At 41.9% G+C, this 18,985-nt stretch overlaps 1 protein-coding gene across 2 annotated transcripts in view; it reads right to left on the minus strand.

Moving 5' to 3' along the window:
• The window catches only part of LOC308584683 (hexokinase-1), a 47,337-nt gene extending 29,935 nt beyond the window's left edge, over positions 1–17,402 (minus strand). The window contains exon 1 of one of the 2 annotated variants that reach the window (XM_081189583.1): positions 17,323–17,402. In XM_081189583.1, coding sequence (XP_081045709.1) covers positions 17,323–17,376 — 54 coding nt within the window. In that variant the 5' untranslated portion in view covers positions 17,377–17,402. Of the gene's footprint in view, positions 1–4,828; positions 5,369–17,322 lie in introns of those variants that run through there. The other variant, XM_081189582.1, reaches the window with a different exon arrangement.
• Positions 17,403–18,985: the final 1,583 nt, after the last annotated feature.

Consider the following 18,985-nt stretch of genomic DNA (forward strand, 5'->3'; position numbering starts at 1 on the left):
ACCATTTTGTCCTGTGTCATCTCATTTCTGCTTTGGTCTGGGATGTCTATACAGTAATCACCTCTAGGAGCTATGGGGAATGGGTGAGCTCAGAAGGGGATTAATTAGATGGCCTTCCCGTGCTGTGATTCTATTATTATCTACAGCTATTTCTGAAACACGCCCTGCAACATTATTCCCTAGCATTCCCCTGACAAATAATCCAAAAATGATAAACTTTGCCTTTGACAAATTCAAATAATTTAGAAATCAAACAGGCTTTAAAAATGTAGTTTAACAAGCATTGAAGGATACAACATCCTTGAGCTTGTAACATCCTCCTTGTGTGATGTTAGGTCAAATTTCTAAATATAAGAACAAGTTTGTAGAAGAAGAAGCCATTTTTCATGGACACCCACCTTTCCCAAAGTCTGAGACAGCGCATCAACAAAACGAAAATAAAGATATTAGACAGACAAATGGTGTGGGAAGAGCTTAATGCCTTAAATACCTACGAGCCAGCTTCACCCCTGAACTACAACACTCTGTCCAATCCCTACTCAGCCATGAAACTCCTTGTGCGGCCTTGAGAGAGTCGCAGTCTCTCAGCCTAATCTACCTCACAGAGTTGTTCTGAGGATAAAAGGAAGACAGGGTGGGGGGTGGGAAACTAGGTATCCCACTTTCAGTTCTTTAGAGGAAAGGTGGAATATAAATGTAATAATTTAATAATCTCACAGATCAACATGTGGAGGGCTAATATCACCAGACCTGCTCTCCACAGCAGCAACCAATGCACTAGGAATGGCTCATGTCAGTCACAATCATACTGTTTCCCACAGCAGAGCTGGTAACGCCAAGGTTGCAAGTTCAACCCCCGTACGGGACAGCGGCATCTTCCTGCATCACAGGGGGCTGGACTAGATGATCCTCAGGGTCCCTTCCATAGGGTTGTACTCTATGATTCTATGACGTTGGCACACACGCTCCTTGTGGGCTGGCCGGGACCACTGGCTTATCAAAACTTAAAACTTTCAGCAGGCAAGCTAACACAAATATTTCTCTTTCTGGAGAAATCTAAAAGGTTTTACACAAAAAGGTGCCTTATAAATGGGTTGCGTCTTTCAGTTTCTTAGTTAAATATGTCCTTATCGTGCTCGGTTGGTACAGCAAGAGACTCTTAATCTCAGGGTTGTAGGTTCGAGTCCCACGCTGGGCAAAAGATTCCTGCATTGCAGGGCGTAATAAATAATAAAATAATAAAATAATAATAATAATAATAATAATAATAATAATAATAATAATAATAATAATAATAATAATAATAATAATTTATTATTTATACCCCGCCCATCTGGCTGAGTTTCCCAAGCCACTCTGGGCGGCTCCCAATCAAGTGTTAAAAACAATACAGTATTAAATATTAAAAACTCCCCTAAACAGGGCTGCCTTCAGATGTCTTTTAAAAATAGGATAGCTACTTATTTCCTTGACATCTGATGGGAGGGTGTTCCACAGGGCGGGTGCCACTACCGAGAAGGCCCTCTGTCTGATTCCCTGTAACCTCACTTCTCGCTATGAGGGAACCGCCAGAGGGCCCTCGGCGCTGGATCTCAGTGTCTGGGCTGAACGATGGGGATGGAGAAGAGATGAGTCTTCGTGGTGCCTTCCAACTCTGCATTTCTAAGATTCTATGATACTATAAGGAGTTTGTGGGTGCCAGACTCCCATGTGTTACGAGTTTCTGGAGAAGGCCACCTTGGCTACAACTGAGCTACATCATGCTGGATCTCTTTAATGTACCAGTGGAATGTTGTGAGACCACACCCCCGTGCCTAGAATAATACCATACGAGATATTCACAAGGTGAGTGATCACATCATATCACATACCAAGATGCAAAACATGCCTTGCAGGGTTTTATTTTACCCAAGGGAATCACAAAGCCATTCTAGATGTTGCACCTTGAAATCTGTGCCAGTTAGGTGAACACACTGCTACAAGAATTGAGGAATAAAGCCAGCCATTAACAATATGTATTGGTCTTTACATAATTTCCATTATTTCCCAGCAGTACTCATTTGGCCCACACATGTCAATCATTTTATTTTAGTTCCCTTCTCTAAATCTTGTAAGAATTCCTAAACCTTAAGTATCTAAGCGGTGTACAAAAAAACGTAAGCAACAACAGACAACTTAAAACAAAATATTACAAAAAGACAGGCTACATATAAAAATGATACATCCATACAAAGTTACTGAGAGAAAGAAAGAAAAGTTTTCAGGCTAATCAAAAACAAAAATGTATGGTTTTAAAGAGGCAGGTAACATTTTTTTTCAAGTTAGCATTTACTTATTGGCAGTGTTGGGAAAATTCCAAACCCCCAAAAGTAAGCCATAGCTAACAGTTCTTGTGCCTTACTCAAACCCAAACTTTTTCCTATAATATCTTTCCTATATACTGTTTCCTATAATCATTTGAAGTGGGCAGTGCCCCAATCCCATCCTGCCTGGCACTCTGCATGGTTGTAAGAGTCCATACTGGCACACCCTAGTTGTGCTACTGACCCCAAGTGGCTTATCTAAGAAGCCAGGAGTCATTTGTTTGCTGAACACACCAGAGTACATATTTTCTGTAAGGCGGATGAATGTAAATGCCTATCCGTAAGATTCTGAATACAAGGAGAAACATATAAGGATGGCGTGAACAGCAACTCTCATGAAGACTGCTGGAGCATTAAAGGCAGTGCTTCAGCATCACCATCTAAGATAAGCAAGAGGCCTCCAGGGCTATCCTTTCTCCACTAAATTGGCTTCCTTCCTTCTCTCTCTCTTTATACACACCACACCCAAAGCAATGAGTGAGCCACTTCCTTCAGGTATGCAAGTCTACACTATTGGGGAATATGTGTATCACAATCAAGGGATTAGGGCTAATCACATGGCCCTTCCCCATCTGCTAGTATTCTCCTTTCCAATACAGGGTGGCAAAAGATCACCGGGATCTAATGCATGAACATCCTTCCCAGAAAACCCCAATAGCCTTTTCTGCACAATAAGCTTGGTACTAGTAGATATGTTCATTTTTTGCACAAAATAAAATCCAGAATAACTCAGTGAAACAAAGATTTGTCCGCATACTACTTCCTATTTTAAATGATTAGTTTTTAGCCCCTTTGGGCTGTTTTGCAAAATGTTAGTTTTTAACAGGTTGTAAGTGATTGCAGGAGTAAAAATGAAATGATGCAAAAGAGAAGAGGAACAGAGACCATGAAATGGATTCATACAGGCCATAGTAGATCCACAGTCTGGCTGTAATATGTCTTAGCTATTATTACTATTTTACTGCTTTTGCAAAAAATGACCAGCACATTTTCAAGTGTGCCTTCAGTACTATGAGCTTGATGATGATATCTGCATTATTTTTAAAACCTCATCAATCTAAACAGGCCAAATATCAGTTTCCCAGAAAAATTCCACATGCTGCAAAAGTGATAAAATACCAACACATGGAAAGGTGATGGTAAGTAATGAAGCTTGTTTTGAGTTCACAGTTTTGTTTAACATGCAAGCAACAATAGAGTCATCATGACAGGCCTCCATAGGAAAACACCGATGATAGGGTAGAAAACTACATTTCTGAAGCAAAGTAGAAAATGTCTATGATGATTTCTTTCCTGTAATTTTATATTGGATTATTTATTATTTCCTCTCCATGATAATCAGATCCCTCTCTTATCAGCAACGCATTTCCAAAATACACACAAACTAAAATCTGCCTAATAAAATATTATTGCTGCAAAACATGCTCATTAGCTCAACTTACAGCACTGGGCAAGTTAACATGTTAAAATATTGGCCCAGTGCCCAGGTAGAGGCCTACTATACATCTCTCCTGAAAAGGAGATATTTTCCCCTTATTTCTGGGACGGTGTCCTTAAGAGACCTCCTGGGCAATATGGGACCAAAGTGAATATAATAAATCCAGCTCAGCAAAATGCCCAATTTTACTTTTTTACCTATCAAACCATTTACATCTTTGTAATCTAATTAACAAGCTTAGCCTTATCAGTCCCTTTTGCTGGGTCCTGCTATCTCCTTCCGATTGCTACCAATCCCAGAAGAGCAACCTACAGGTAAATCCAGCACCTGTCTTGGTAACAAATTCCAGAGGGAAGATTCAAGACGCAGATTATGCTCTAGTCCACAAAAAAACAGTGCCACAAAAGAAACCTGTTAGTCATTCAGGTAACCCAAGGCTCTCTTTTGTGTCTAGAGGCTTATCATTGCGAGTTACAAAGAATGCACCTGTTTTTGCCCGGCCCTAAACACGCATCTGTACACACGATTTCAGTAGGCCCTGAATGCTCACATTCATAAAAGACCTAGTCCACAATTCCCACAGTCACTTAGCGGATGACCAGCCGTTTATAGTAATAAACACATGATAGACGGATCCAACTCAGAGGGGGGGGGGGAGAGAGAGAGAGAGAAGGGGAGTAAACCATGATTGTTGCGTTACTCATCGCTGCTCTGACATCTACATCCTGCTTCAAGGACACTGCAGCCCGTTCGGAAACCTTGCAATGGGCCGGATCTTTCAAGCTTTTTAAAAAAAAACACACCCCCAAAAAACCCTATACGATCAAGGCAGAGGTTAAAAGATAAAATAAATGATGCCGGTTTAATATTCTGGATGCTAAGAAATGCATGTACATACGTGTATATATAAACACAAATTATGCACCCCATAGGTTTTTTAATAAATAAATAAAAATCCCTCCCACCCTCATCAAGACTGAAGAACTTGAGCCTGCAGGTTTTTAAGGACGTTCGCTTTGTACCTTACCTTTTTGACCTGATCATCCTTTAATTCTGTGAAGTAATAGGCCAGAAGCTGAGCAGCTATCATTCTGTCTGGTTAAATAAGAGCTTTTTCCCAGGGTGGTTTTGCTAACCAGCACAATTGGGGCGGGGGAGGGCAGCTGAAATTTGCAAGGATGCAAAGCGATTCGTTTCTCTCCTCCCCTTTCTTCTTACAAGCGAAAGATTCTAGAGGTCCTTGGTTCAGCCTCACAGGGTAAAATATATAAATATAAAATGCAACGCTCTTTTTCCCTCCTCCTTTCCCTCCACGCGATAGCGACCGACTATAAACCTGCCCACTTCCTGCCTTGCGATTGGCTGTTCAAGGAGCGGTCGCGAAAGAAGCGTTTTCCACACCCTCCTCCTCCCGCCGCCGCCGGTTTGATGGACAACCTCCGCTGCCTTCTATGTGCAGGAAGGGGAGGATGCATGGCCATGGTCACCCCGGACGGGCATGCATCCGTGCACGTTCTTCACGTCCCTACACATCCTCAAGACGCATTTTAATGGCCTATACCCGCTCTCAACACCTTCCGGGAGAAAGAGATCCAGACCACCGCCAAGCTCGGGTCAACTCCCTACAGATGGGCAATGCATTTTCATTGCTTTCCTAAGGCAGAACATCTCTGCACCGAAAGGCGCACCTCCTTGAGCACGCAAGGGCGGAACTGTGAAAGCACGCAGCAAACAGGCTTTAAATAAATTATACAAAAAAAGACAGCGGAACTGCTGTGTCACTGCAAAAGAAACGCATGCATTTTGAAAGCAGCGCGCAATATTTGACCCAAGCGCTTGCTAAGGCTCTGGCTGGTGCAATTTGCTTTCTGCAATTATTAGCGAAAGGAAAACAGGCAGCGGAATGGAGAAGACAGACACGCGCACGCTACTTCTAGACACTCGACCGTCTGCTGAGCAATGTGGGCGTTGCCCAAGTCGCTGTCATGTGACCTGCTGACGAGGACTCCGATGATTCCGCATCCTCTCGGCTTTTTCTTTCTCGGCTCTCTCCCACCCTTCGGAATGGTATTTGCAACAAGGGCTGTTCGACCTGCTTTGTTTGGAAGCTGGTAAATCAAAGAGCGTTATTTGTCCTGACCTTGCTGCATTAGGGAAGCATAATGTGCCTGAGACATAATAAGCACCTTTAAAACAAACAAAAAGAAGACATTTTACATTTTATATTACCGTAAGCGTAAGATTAACCTTATCAGCACATTTTACAGCGGTATCCAAAGGTTTAGAACTATATGCATTTTTTAAAGTCACGTACAGTATAGGATCCGGCTGTAAGAGTGGGATAAGTAATTGGGAGCTGTACATTTCTATATATGTACTCTCGTTATAAAATCCTGACTCCAAATCTGTAAGATCATGGAAGCAAATCCCAAGAGGAATATGCCACTTTTTCCAAGGAGAAGCAGGTCTTGGCAGGTTTGTAGGACATTTTTACTAGCTGCTTAGTTAATGCTAAATAGTTGCCTGGCCGCATTCCTTTGCCGTCCCTCATAGATCAAGGGCGCACTAGCTGCCAGTTTTGCCATAGCTTAAGCATCAGAGAACAGGATAGTTGTCATATTTGTCCTGTAAAGCCTAGAAACTGTATAGTTTACCTCTCACAGAGCTACCATCTCCAGTGCTCTCAACAAACTACAGTTCCCAGGAGGATTTGGGGGAAATCATGTGCTTTAAATGTGTATAGGATGGGCTTTAAACATGAGTTTGTGGTTCTGCCAGTACCCCTTCCTATTACAAGACAAAGCTCAAGCGATGGAATGTTACTCCATCCCAAAATAGAAAAACATCATTCTACCTCAAAGACTTGATGTCAGAGGGCATGCTAAAAGGCTTTTCCTGGACCTCTGGTTTTATGTGTGTACAAGCCAGGATTCTTCTCCGTCCCTCCATTCATTCTTTCATGTGATCCCTCATCTGAAGTTTGACAGGGTACATCCCAGACACAGGATTATGACCTTAGGAAGGGCCCATAGCATCAGAAATCTTCTGACCCAACGATAATATGACATGGAAAGATGGAGGGGAAAATTAACTCAGGACCATAGTATTGGAGGATGGAGAGATCAATCCTTCCCCCTGCACTATTTTCTGGATACAGTAGAACCTCAGTCTTCGAACGTAATCTATTCCAGAAGACCGTTCAATTTTCGAAGCATTTGAAAACTCAGGATCAATGGGCTGGCTGCAAAATCACCTTCAAAAACGGAAGCAATTACTTCCAGGTTTTCAGCGTTTCGGTTCCAAAATGTTCGGCTTCCGAGGTTCCACTGTAATTTTAAATCCCACCTCCTTATGGAAAGAAACATACAGGTATATATAACATATTACTGGTTACTTTTTAACTAATATTATGAGGAGCTTTAATTGGCAAGAGCCCATTTCACCAGGTACATGAAATAAACAGAGAAGATGGTCATTTTAATGTTGATTATATTTAAATGTCTTTCTTGCTCTGTCCTCTCCTGGTTCATTTCCCAAATGTTAAAGGAAGCAGGCTACACTTGGCCTGGCCAAAACCATGAAATTAACAGGATTTCCTGAGCAGATAAACAAGGGACTGGGAAAAATGCATGCCTGTATCTGCAGCTGCCGTTTTCAGTGTAGCTGAGATAAGTGTACGCTGTGTAGAAGTGAGGACACCACAGAGCAATTAAGTATTCTTGAGAATTTGCCTTGAACAGTTCTAAAAGGGGCAACATAATTTTGTGTTGGGGAAAATATGTTCTTGCTCTTTCATTTGCCCTCTAATACTGCAAATAAAACATTTTTTCTCCATAAAATAGAGGACATCAGGTCCTTCATCTGGGCAACAATACAATGTTCCTTCCTTGACTTGTGCAGGGAGAGGAGTGCAAGGCAGGAATTGAAAGAATTCCCAGCTCATACTTTGCTATACTGTGTCAAACAAAGCTCTTTAATGTTTCATCAGTGTTCACATCGAAATTTCCACTAAAGTGCTCACCTTGAATTGCTCCTCTTTGCCTGCAGGCCTTACCCTGCATCCTGAGTACAGTGTGCAGAAACCAATGCACACACACATACAATTTATGATCAACATAGCTTTGCCTTAGCACTGTTCTTCAGGTATATCTGCCAAAAAGGGTATCTGGTCAGTCTATAATAAATTCTGAAAATCTATAGGTGGCATGCAGAAAGTTTTGTACTCTCTTCTCATCCAAATTCACTGGAAATTTAAGAATTCCCCTTTTCTATCTGTAGCTCTTTATGTGGCTCCTTTAGATCCCAGTCTTGATTGGGAAGGCTGGGACATACAGTACATTTTGAGTACAAACTACATGTGACATCAAAGATCCATGATCAGATCAAATTCAACTGTTGTTGTTGTTGATTAAAAGTAGCTGCAGAGTTCTCTCAGTTGAATTGGGAGCAGTGGCACAGGGCAAGGGTTTCTTTTTTATTTTATTGCCTTTTTGGTCCATTTCCTTCCCATGTTGGCTTCACAATCTAAATCCACCCGCCTGAAACTTCTATTGGCCTCACATAGACTTATTCCACTGCCACTCTGGGGTTAATGAGCTTTGTGGAGCAATTTAGATCAGAGAAAGGGTTAAAAGAAATCCTTTCCCAGTGCTAATGCTTCAACCCTTTAAAATATCCCTATTATATTGCTTTAAAAAAATAAAATGGTTGTGAGAAAGGGGGTGGGACTGAAGCTCAAAAAATCCAAAAAACACTGGCTTAAGCCATTCTTAAATTTCTTGGTTGACCAGACCTCACAAGCTACGTGCACATTCACACATATATGGATGACAAAAGGTCTTACTAAATATGGGAATACACTGCAAGCTTAAATATAGCTTGGGCAGTGATGCTGATATCTTACTTGAAGTATCTTGCTAAGCGTGAGGGGGTGGGGGAATCTACAACCAACACCTCAGCTAACTTCCCTTTACATTAGACAAACTGATACACCTAGGCCGTGATACAGTACCCACTTACTTGGAAGTAAGTTCATCTGACCTCAGTAGGAATTACTTCTGAGTAGACCTGCACAGGATTGCACTGCCCACATGATTTCCCAGAAAATCTTGAGACAGGAATACAAGGCCATAACCACACCATACATTTAACACACTTTACCAGTCATGGCTACCCCCAAAGAATTCTGGGAACTGTCGTTTGTTAAGGGTGGTGAGAGTTATTAAGGAACTCCTATTCCTCTCAGAGAGTTACAATTCCCATAGTGCTTTAACAACCAATCCCTCTTCCTAGAGAATCCAGTCCGAATTTTATTTGGGACCACCTAGACCCATGTGAACCTGACAGGCAATAGAAACAGGCCTTTTTCAGTAGCGGCCCTAAAATTTGGAGCTCCCTCTCATGAAATATCTCCTGCCAACCTAGCAGTTCGAAAGCACGTCAAAGTGCAAGTAGATAAATAGGTACCGCTCCGGCGGCAAGGTAAATGGCGTTTCCGTGTGCTGCTCTGGTTCGCCAGAAGTGGCTTAGTCATGCTGGCCACATGACCCAGAAGCTGTACACCGACTCCCTCGGCCACGGCCAATAAAGCGAGATGAGCGCTGCAACCTCAGAGTCGGTCACAACTGGATCTAATGGTCAGGGGGTCCCTTTACCTTTACCTCATGAAATATACACATGGCCCCTTCTTAATTATTCTTTAAACTGGCTTGGAATCTTTTCTATTGCAATCCACTTTTAATTAATATGCTCAGCTGGGTTTTTACTCGCTTACAGTACTGCTGGTTTTATCTTAATTTAGTTTTGCTTTTTTAATTAAAGTGCTGCTAAGTTTTATTTTTCACTGCTGCTGCTTGGCTTCTGTAATTATAGTTAGACTACTTTTACTAAATTGTTTTTTAATGGTTGTTATTTTTAAAAGTGTTTGTATTCATTACAGTACTGTAAGCCTTGTGAACTCACCTTAAAAAGCTGTATATAAATGTGTAAATAGCCTTCAGTTCCAAATGTGGAAAGCTAGTGAAATAAAACACGATTATATAATAAAGCACATCACCATAGTGCGTGGTGTTAAAAAATATTGTTCCATTGTAATGAAGAAGGAGAAGCTTAAGTTTAGGAAAAGCTCATTCTTCAAATTATAGTAGTGAGTAAAAAAAAACCCCAAACATTCTTGGAAAGGATGAACAGGCCTATTGAGAGAACCTTTCATTTTGTCAAAGGCTAACTCTGCCTTGAGTCATGTGTGCCTTGCTCCCGTTGAATCAGAAGACAGAATGATGACAGGTTGCAATTATGGCAGCCCAAAGCCAGCAATGAACAGAAGAAGCAGAAGGGAAATCCTTATAATTGATGCTACAGGACAGATTAGTTTTAAATGTGAGACTCAAGTTATAACCCACAGCAACATCATTTTTTAAATATGTTGCAGTGGTACCTTGGGTTACAGACGCTTCAGGTTACACAATTTCAGGTTGCGCACCGTGCTGAACCTAGAAGTACTGGAATGGGTTACTTCTGGGTTAACGGCACTTGCGCATGCGCAGAAGCACCGAATCACAACCCACGCGTGCATACAGGCGGCACTGCAGGTTGTAAACGTGCCTCCCGCACGGATCACGTTTGCAACCCGAGGTTCCATTGTGTTTCACGTCACTTAAGTGCTATTTTTCTAAACAAAATGGTGCTGGAACTCACCATGAATGACTTCCTTGTTCTCTTAGAGTGGCAATGGCGCCCACCTGAGAGGTCCTGCCAGAACAGAGTTCTAGAAAGTTCCGGCTGAAAAAAAGCCCTGACTACAACATATGTATTCCCCTTGATTCCATTCCACACATCTTGAATTCCAGAATAAGAAAACTATCCTCTGCACCATACACACAGCCATATTCTTTACTCAGTTCTGGCCTAAATATGTCAGAAGCAGAGAAAAGATGGGTATATAGTATCAGTGGAACATTTGAATAAATAGCTCCAGATGATGACCCAAATCACAACAATATGATGAATAGTCCTAGACTTAAGATAATGCCAAACGTAAGGGTAAAATAGGGTTGCTACATTACCAGAGAGACTATACAGCTACAAAAGAGGCAGATCTCAACAGATTTTCTTATTACTTGTTCACTATGCCATCAAAAAAACACGGGTGGCGCAGGGATGCGGGTGCCGCTGTGGTCTAAACCACAGAGCCTAGGGCTTGCCGATCAGAAGGTCGGCAGTTTGAATCCCCGCAACGGGATGAGCGCCCGTTGTTAGGTCCCAGCTCCTGCCCACCTAGCAATCTGAAAGCACGTCAACTGCAAGTAGATAAATAGGTACCGCTCCAGTGGGAAGGTAAACGGTGTCGCCAGAAGCGGCTTAGTCATGCTGGCCACATGACCCAGAAGCTGTCTGCAGACAAACGCCAGCTCCCTTGGCCTATAGAGTGAGATGAGCGTGCAACCCCAAAGTCGTCCGCGACTGGACCTAACAATGGTCAGGAATACCTTTACCTTTATGCCATCAAAAGCTCTACTACCCAAGAGCTACTAAGATACCATCATAGAGGATTAGTGCAAATTAGGTAGTTCCTCAGTAGCCTGCAAACAATATAACATTTATCTCCTCACCCTACACTCTGTTCGCCATAACATTAATCTTTGAGCAACAAAGTGAGTGATTTCTTATTTTCCACCATCAAATTACAGAAAGGTCTTTGTGGGCTACCCACAAAAGGCTCCGAAGGGTCAACAGGTTTAAGGCTTATCAGTACATAATTATACAATCATAATATTGGTAGGATTCCTCTTTGGAGTCACTGTGTATTCCTTGCTTGGCGTGTTTAATCATTCCCTCTGCCATGAAGCTCACTGGGTGACTTAACTCTCAGCCGAACCTACCTCAGAGGGTTGTTCTGAGGATACCATGGGGAGGAGGAAAGCTATGTACGCCACCTTGGGCTCCTTGAAGGAAAGGTGGGATATAAGCCCAATAAACAAATAAATAAAAATAAAAACTAAATTGTTGGTTAATCCTTTCTTGGGGGGGGGGGGTTCTGTCTTTGCTTTTCACCCTGCTTCGGTATCTTTAGCAGCGGCATGGCCAGATTACACTGATGAATCTTCTCCTAGTGTGGAGGAAAGCTGTGGTAAATTTAATTGCATCGGGCTACTAGTAAAGCCCAAGGACTGAGGCAGTAAGAAGCTAAGAGCCAGATTTATTACTCTCTCTTGCCTTTACCTCTTTGTAATATATGTCAGTGAACTGAGAACAACTCAGGAAATGGCAGGAAAATACTGGTTTGAAATTAGACACAATTTTCACCTTACTGAAGGGCAGAGGGGAGAAAAAACAGACACCACTGTGCGGCAAGACCTTGGTGCCTATGCTCATGTTCCCTACTAGGAGATTTTATCAGGGGTAAATGCCCTGTGGGGATTCTCTGAACGCATACAAAGGTCACACACTAGCCAGCTTAAAACAGCGCTCACTGGAGGAACTATTTTTGTGGCATATAACACACCAGGAGTGTGCATTTGTGAAGGGCAAGTAGCTCTCCTGAGAAACATGACACCAGCAAAGATGGAGAGGATCGTGCCAGCTGGTGGTCGTGCAAGAGTTTTTAAGGCAAAAGTGAACAGCAAACTGAGGAAATATAACATTAAGGAGAGGCCAACAGACATGTCCCTAAAACATGAAGCTGATCAAAAAATACATAAAGCTTAATTTTCAAAAACAAACTAGGGGCTAAGATGGGTTAGTTGGATGCTGTAGACGCAGAGAGATTGAACTCAGGCTTTACTCTAGAAGCAGACTGGATTTATGAAGGCCACACACAGTCGACATCAGACAGTGTCAGCTGCAGAACCCACTGCTGCCTAACGTTGAAGCAGCACCTGCATCACCACTTGAGGGAATGAGGCTGATGCATGTCAGGATGAAAAAAACGACTGCACTAAAATGGCCTAGATACCACGATTATCGCTAAAGCAGACTGCAGTGTATTCTGCTCAGTCTCCCCAAATATACAACTCTCCATTTTACTGCTGTGCTTGAAAACTAGAAGTGAATAAATGTTAACAGTTCGCACCATACTTTCTGCTATAAATTATTTTCTTATTATTTACTTTACCTCAGAAACTTAACAGAAAGTTTAAGAGCATGTCTATACAGTAATGAAGCAGTGCATATTTACCGCCCACTCCCAACTCTAGTAACTCCTCCCCAGTGGTGTGGCATGGGTTCCCAGCACCCAGGATTGCATGGAGGGGTGGGAGGGAAGGAAGGAAGGAAGGAAGGAAGGAAGGAAGGAAGGAAGGAAGGAAGGAAGGAAGGAAAGAAAGAAAGAAATAGATGGAGGACGCATGCACATTCAACTGCCTAACGGTGACCAAGTCACCCAGGAGACTGCAGCTGCAAAAGAAAGAAAGAGTCATTCAACTGTCTGGAGAGGTCACTACTTGGTTTGCATTGAGAAACCGTTTTCAACAGAGTCCAGTGACAGAAGCACGCAGCTGTATTGAGGCAGCACCAGGTGTTGAAATTTTGCGCCCTTAACAATTTTGTACCCAGGGCAACTGCACCTTTGACCCCCGCCCCATGCTACACCACTGCTTCTCCCCCCAAAAACTGTACAACTCCCTGTTAGGAAAAAAACATTGAAAAACCCTCCAGAAAACAATTCCTAAAATTCTGTGAAAGGAAGGTGTGACCATTAAAAGTTCATAGCAAAGACAAACACTGAGAGCCTTTTGTACACATTACACTTAAAACAACTTTGAGTGTTCTGTGCATGGTTACCTAGAGCCAAGCCTCATTCAACAGAATATATATCTGAATTTGCATGGTATTTACCTGGGATGTGTTTGCATTTATGTATGCATGTGAGAGATAACACAGTATAATCACACAGAAGGTTGGGCTTGGATTGGAAAGACTTGATTTCAAATTTTGACTCAGCTAGAAAGTGTGCCAGGTAATTCTGGGTCATTCATTATATTTCAGCAATCCTGTGAGGTACCATCTTGTATTCCTGGCCTCCTTGGAAGAACGAATACATGTGTAATAAAATTCACATTCTTCCATATGTTTGCATTACAGATTAAGGAAACCATTTAAAATTCAAATTAGCAGCACCCTGAATTTTAAACGCAGGTGACCCCTTCTTAGAAGGAGACCCCTGCTGGTGAAGTTTAGTATAAATAAATAAAAATAGCTTTAGCCTTAGCTTGTTAATTACGGTACATGAATTTTAAATACATACTCTTTTTTATTTTTTTAATGTTTCCCAATTAATTGAGGGCACATTTTAATCAATTAAAAGTGTCTTAACTGATTACTTAATTCATCAGTGAAATGTTGCATCCATAAAAAATAGCCTTTGAACTTGGTGTCAGCACATCTGTCATTAGTAAAATACAATTAAAAGTACCCCACAGTGTAGTCCTATGGGTGCCTCCTTAGAAGAAAGGAGATTAAGTTCAATGGGTCATGCTCCCACATAGGTGTGTATGGGGAAGATTGTAGGCAGGTCTGTATTGGCTTTGTTCTGTGGTTAGGAGTTTCTCTGGTTACCATAAGTAAATAAGAGGACTTCTGTGTTGGTTACTGCAACCGCAGGAAAGGAAAGGCAGAAGAACTATCAGTGTGAAATGCAGGTAAAATGGTCAGAATTCTTTGCTTTGTCTGACCTTGGCCAAGCCAGTTTCTCATTCTAGCATAATCAATCAGTAAGAATAAAAAAAATTTTTCCAGTAGCACCTTAAAGACCAACTAAGTTAGTTCTTGGTATGAGCTTTCGTGTGCATGCACACTTCTTCAGAACTAACTTAGTTGGTCTTTAAGGTGCTACTGGAAAAAATTTTTTTATTTTGACTATGGCAGACCAACACGGCTACCTATCTACAATCAGTAAGACACTCCCTTCTTATCTTTCAGGGTGTGAAGTTTGCATTTGTATATAGGCCACAGTTTAAGCCCTTCATATGAAAGTATTTAATTACTAAGTAAGCCATGGAAAAGAGGCAGGAGACTGAGCGAAGAAGAAGAAAGTATATTCACGAAAGCTTAAAGACAAGTACGTACTATACAGTGGAACTGCCAAGCTGTTTTTTGCCCACTTGTAGTGAAGAATCCAACAGCTGTATTTATGCACTAGCACCCTCTAGTGATCATGGGGGGAATATCATTAGGTCACAATTTTAAGACAGAATACATTGGAGGAAAACTTGAAGAAAACACAAATTTATTTTGCAGAAAAAGGGACCATGAATTGTACATCCCCATCCCATCCCCATAGCTTCTGCATCCAATTTTCTTAAAAGCCAGTCTTAAAACTTTCACTGGTTTGAGCCAATTGTTCTTCCAAATGAGCGGATTCTGAATTACAGTATGTCCTGGCCTCCTGTGACGCAGCGTGAGGCCCCGCCTCTTCCGTACCGGCACAGCGCGTGTTCGTTGGCCGCCATGTGCATTCTGGACAGAGCTTGCAGCCGGAGTGGGCTGCACCTATGTGCATCTGCCTGCCTGCCAGCCTCATCGCCTCAGGTCCCCGCTCTCTCCTCACCGCAGAAAGTCCCTCCGAGCACAGTGCTCAGCTGCTGCTACAGCAGAGGCAGCAGAGGGGTGCACGCTCTGCCCCTGGCGGCACTTGCTGCAGGCAGGGGTAGTCTTATACGGCCAGTATATCCCAAACTCTATATTTTAACAGGAAAAGTTGGAGGTCGTCTTATACACCCAGGCGTCTTATACGCCGGAAAATACGGTATATGCTGTTCTGTGGGTTCATAAAAATTATGTGGGTGAATTACCACACACTTCCTGTAGAAAGCTAATCTCTTAAGGAGAAAGCTAAGCACATGCCACAGAAATCCTCCAAAGAGTGAGATTCTTTTCTCCATTTGCACTTTCATACAAGCCTACCTAATTTGCCGTTCCCAAACAAATATTTGAACTAAAACAAAGCGTCTCCAAACTTTGTGAAGCACTTCCTCAACCAAATTAGGGCAGCCTTCCCTTGTATTATATAAGCATGCTTCCAAACACGATTGTCAAGCCCTAATAAAGCAGAAGCACCATGGTCAACTTGTGCATTTGGCAACGTAGTAAATCAATTGGGGCTTATTATATGTTAATTCTTTATTACATATAAGGCTTTAAAAATATCTCTCATTCCTCTTAATTCAGCCCTTGTCCTTTCATTTTAAAGTTAAGCGTCTCTAACCCTGACAGACTGGAAACTTGGCATAAATGAAGCTTTGCATTGTTCTAGCAGTAATCTTGATACCAAGCCAGAATGTCTTTAGCAACTGCTTAGCGACCACATAGCAGAAAGGTTACATTTGTGTGAATGGTTTTATTCTTACAGAGGCTGAGAACAAAGGGGCAGGGCGGGTCTAGCGGATGTGAAGTGTGAAGATCAAGCTGAACCTGGGATCGGACTTTGCTACTCTGGGCCTACCTAATGGATGCTCCCAAGTATGAGAAGAGGAGAAATGGAGACGTTTCTCGATTCCTAGAATACTGTATAGCTTTTGGCAAAGTTTTGCAACTCAAGCATTCTAGAGCACAGGACTTTGCTCTCCATTCCATGTCTCTATAAAAGCAGTGCTGGTACATAGCAAACCCCTAAAAGAGGCAACATATGTTTGCATCATGCACCTCTTTAGCTCATGTCTCACCACGCTCCTATTTTTTGCTTGATACAAAGGATCCCTGGCCAGGATCCTTTGTATGTATGAGTATCAGCCCATCGTTGGCATGGGTGTGGATTAGGGTTGGTCTGTTTAGGTAGGATAATTCCTTCTATCCGATTTATATTTCCCTTCTTCCAAGGTAACTTCGCAAAAGGAAGAGGGTGCCCTAGGTGTAAAGGTTTGATAAGGAAATAAGGAGTTTTCAACTTTGAACCACTGACTCCACCACAATATTTTATGCTAAGGAAAATGCTATACTGCTCCCACCCAAATCACTCTGTTTATCTGGTTACTTTGTGGAGTATGGTCGAACAAGTATCACAAGCAGCTGTTGGATTTTTTTTAAAAAAATGTGACGAATGACAAGTAGGACAACTCCCCCATTGTCCGAGACTTTTAAAAGTTATTATTTGCAAAATTTTGTTGTACTCCCAAATTCTACACCTCTAATGTGGGAGCGCATATTGAGACAGATTACTTTTAAGCAAATAAACACAGTCTTCCAGTAATGTCTACAACATAAACATTTTGTTTTAGTTTGCATTCATTTTTATTATCTGAACTCATCGCCCCTATATTACTCTTACAGGTGAATGCAAATATATTCAGCTTTTTAAAGAGGTGGTAAAGAGTAGCATAGGTATCGTGTTCCCTTCCCTTGTGCACAAACTACATGGATAAGAGACATTTAAAAAGACACACACTAGATTCTTACACAGTAACCAAAAGGATCTTTGACATGCCTTTAGTGATTGTGGAGAAAAGCCCCAACACAAAATGACATGCCTCCTTCCAGTTTCCAGTGAGTGAGGCTTATGGTTTCATTTATCTAAATTAAGTCACCTACTTTGTATTCTGAAGAACCATAGTCTGATCCGTCAGTCTCCTCATCTGTGGCCATCACTGGAGCATCTCTTCCCGGTTTACATTATAATTCCAAAGGTCTGTAAAAGTAAAGAATGGATAAAGTCAAATTTCATTTAAAAACTTTCCACTTAGTAAAGCATATTAATTGGTAAGACCATTGGCCATGTCTATAATACTACTAGCACATACACATAAAATCAGCAAATCAGCAATTATGCATTTAATTAATCTTTTTAAATTTAATTTAATTTAATCAACTGGCCACGCAGCAACAGCTATCAGCCTCTTGTCTATTGCAGATTTTGCCAACCTGGTACCTTCCAGATGTTTTAGACTACAATTCCCATCAGCCTCCGGCCAGGTTGAAGGCTGGGCTAATGCAACTTCCTGTCGATGAAGCAAAACCAATGCTGTAAAATGTAACAACAATGAAGTACCTACTTTACTGTACACCAACGTGTCAACCTCAAGCATCCTTGACAAAGGCATTGCCACACAAACCTACGATTGAGTTGTATCTGCAAGAGAGACAGCTGAGACAGTGTGGACCAAGAACATGCCTTCTTGAAGAATGTTAGATGTAAATAATCCTCATTTGTGTCTTGACACTCAAGATGATATGGTATCACCTTCTAGAATGGTATAGTGCAGCCTTGACTGGGCAGAATATCTAGCTGTAAATTGTTCCTGGCTTCTCTGTCACATGCATGCCACAATGAAAGAGGCTAAACATTTTTCTGGGGTGAAGTGGGGGGGTGTTACTTACTGCACGCTCCCATCTGCTTTGCTGAATTAAAAGCTCTTCGTCTGAAAACAAATTCTTCTTAATCTTCCAGGGACAAAAATAATAACAATAGCTGTGATTTATGTTCTCCAACAATGTAGCTTTGCCGCAATGAATGAAGGCTTTGCTATTGCTCTCATCATGATAACATAGCAGCTGGTTTTAGAGTCAATTCCTTTTTTGTATAAAATTTAATGACCGTGCAGTTATTTAAATTTCAGAGTAACTGCCCGGGCTTTGGAAGCACAATGCTGCTCTGAAAACACAAACTTGAAAGCAACAGGAAAGTTTCTGAAATGCCAGTAGGGAATAAACTTGATAGAGATATCTTGTGTCCTGCCCACAAATGCCTAAAAGTCTATTATTCTATATACAGGGTGAGTCTTTTAAAAGAGGCCACGTGGAAGATGTGTACTCTGTATCCACGGGGCCTCTTTTAAAGGACCCACCCTATATATACAACCTGTGTCTACGATGGAGGGGTTCCATCACCTCAAGCATAATCACCCCAAGAGGATCTTGCTTCTCATCTAGCTGCAGCCTTTAATTCAGGTATCAACCATTGTGCTCTGACCCTCTCTCCAGCCTTTATCAACCTGCAAACTTTCCCCACCTCTAGGTCATGTAACACCTAACGTTTAACTATTCTAACCTAAGCTGTGCCCTTATCTGTTGAGGGACAGGGGCCCCAACCATTTGCCATGTTACAGGAGTCCCTTTGATGCTTTGTTCTCTTAATGGTCCATCACCCGGGCTATAACTTTGTGGGAAACCAGCCTGGGTTAATTAGCTTTTAGCACTTGCTGATTCCACAGGATTAGAAGTGTCTAGCACACAGCACCCAAAGCCTCAGTTAAAT

The sequence above is a fragment of the Podarcis bocagei genome (assembly GCF_964188305.1).
Source record: "Podarcis bocagei genome assembly, chromosome: 4".
Taxonomy (NCBI): Eukaryota; Metazoa; Chordata; class Lepidosauria; order Squamata; family Lacertidae; genus Podarcis; species Podarcis bocagei.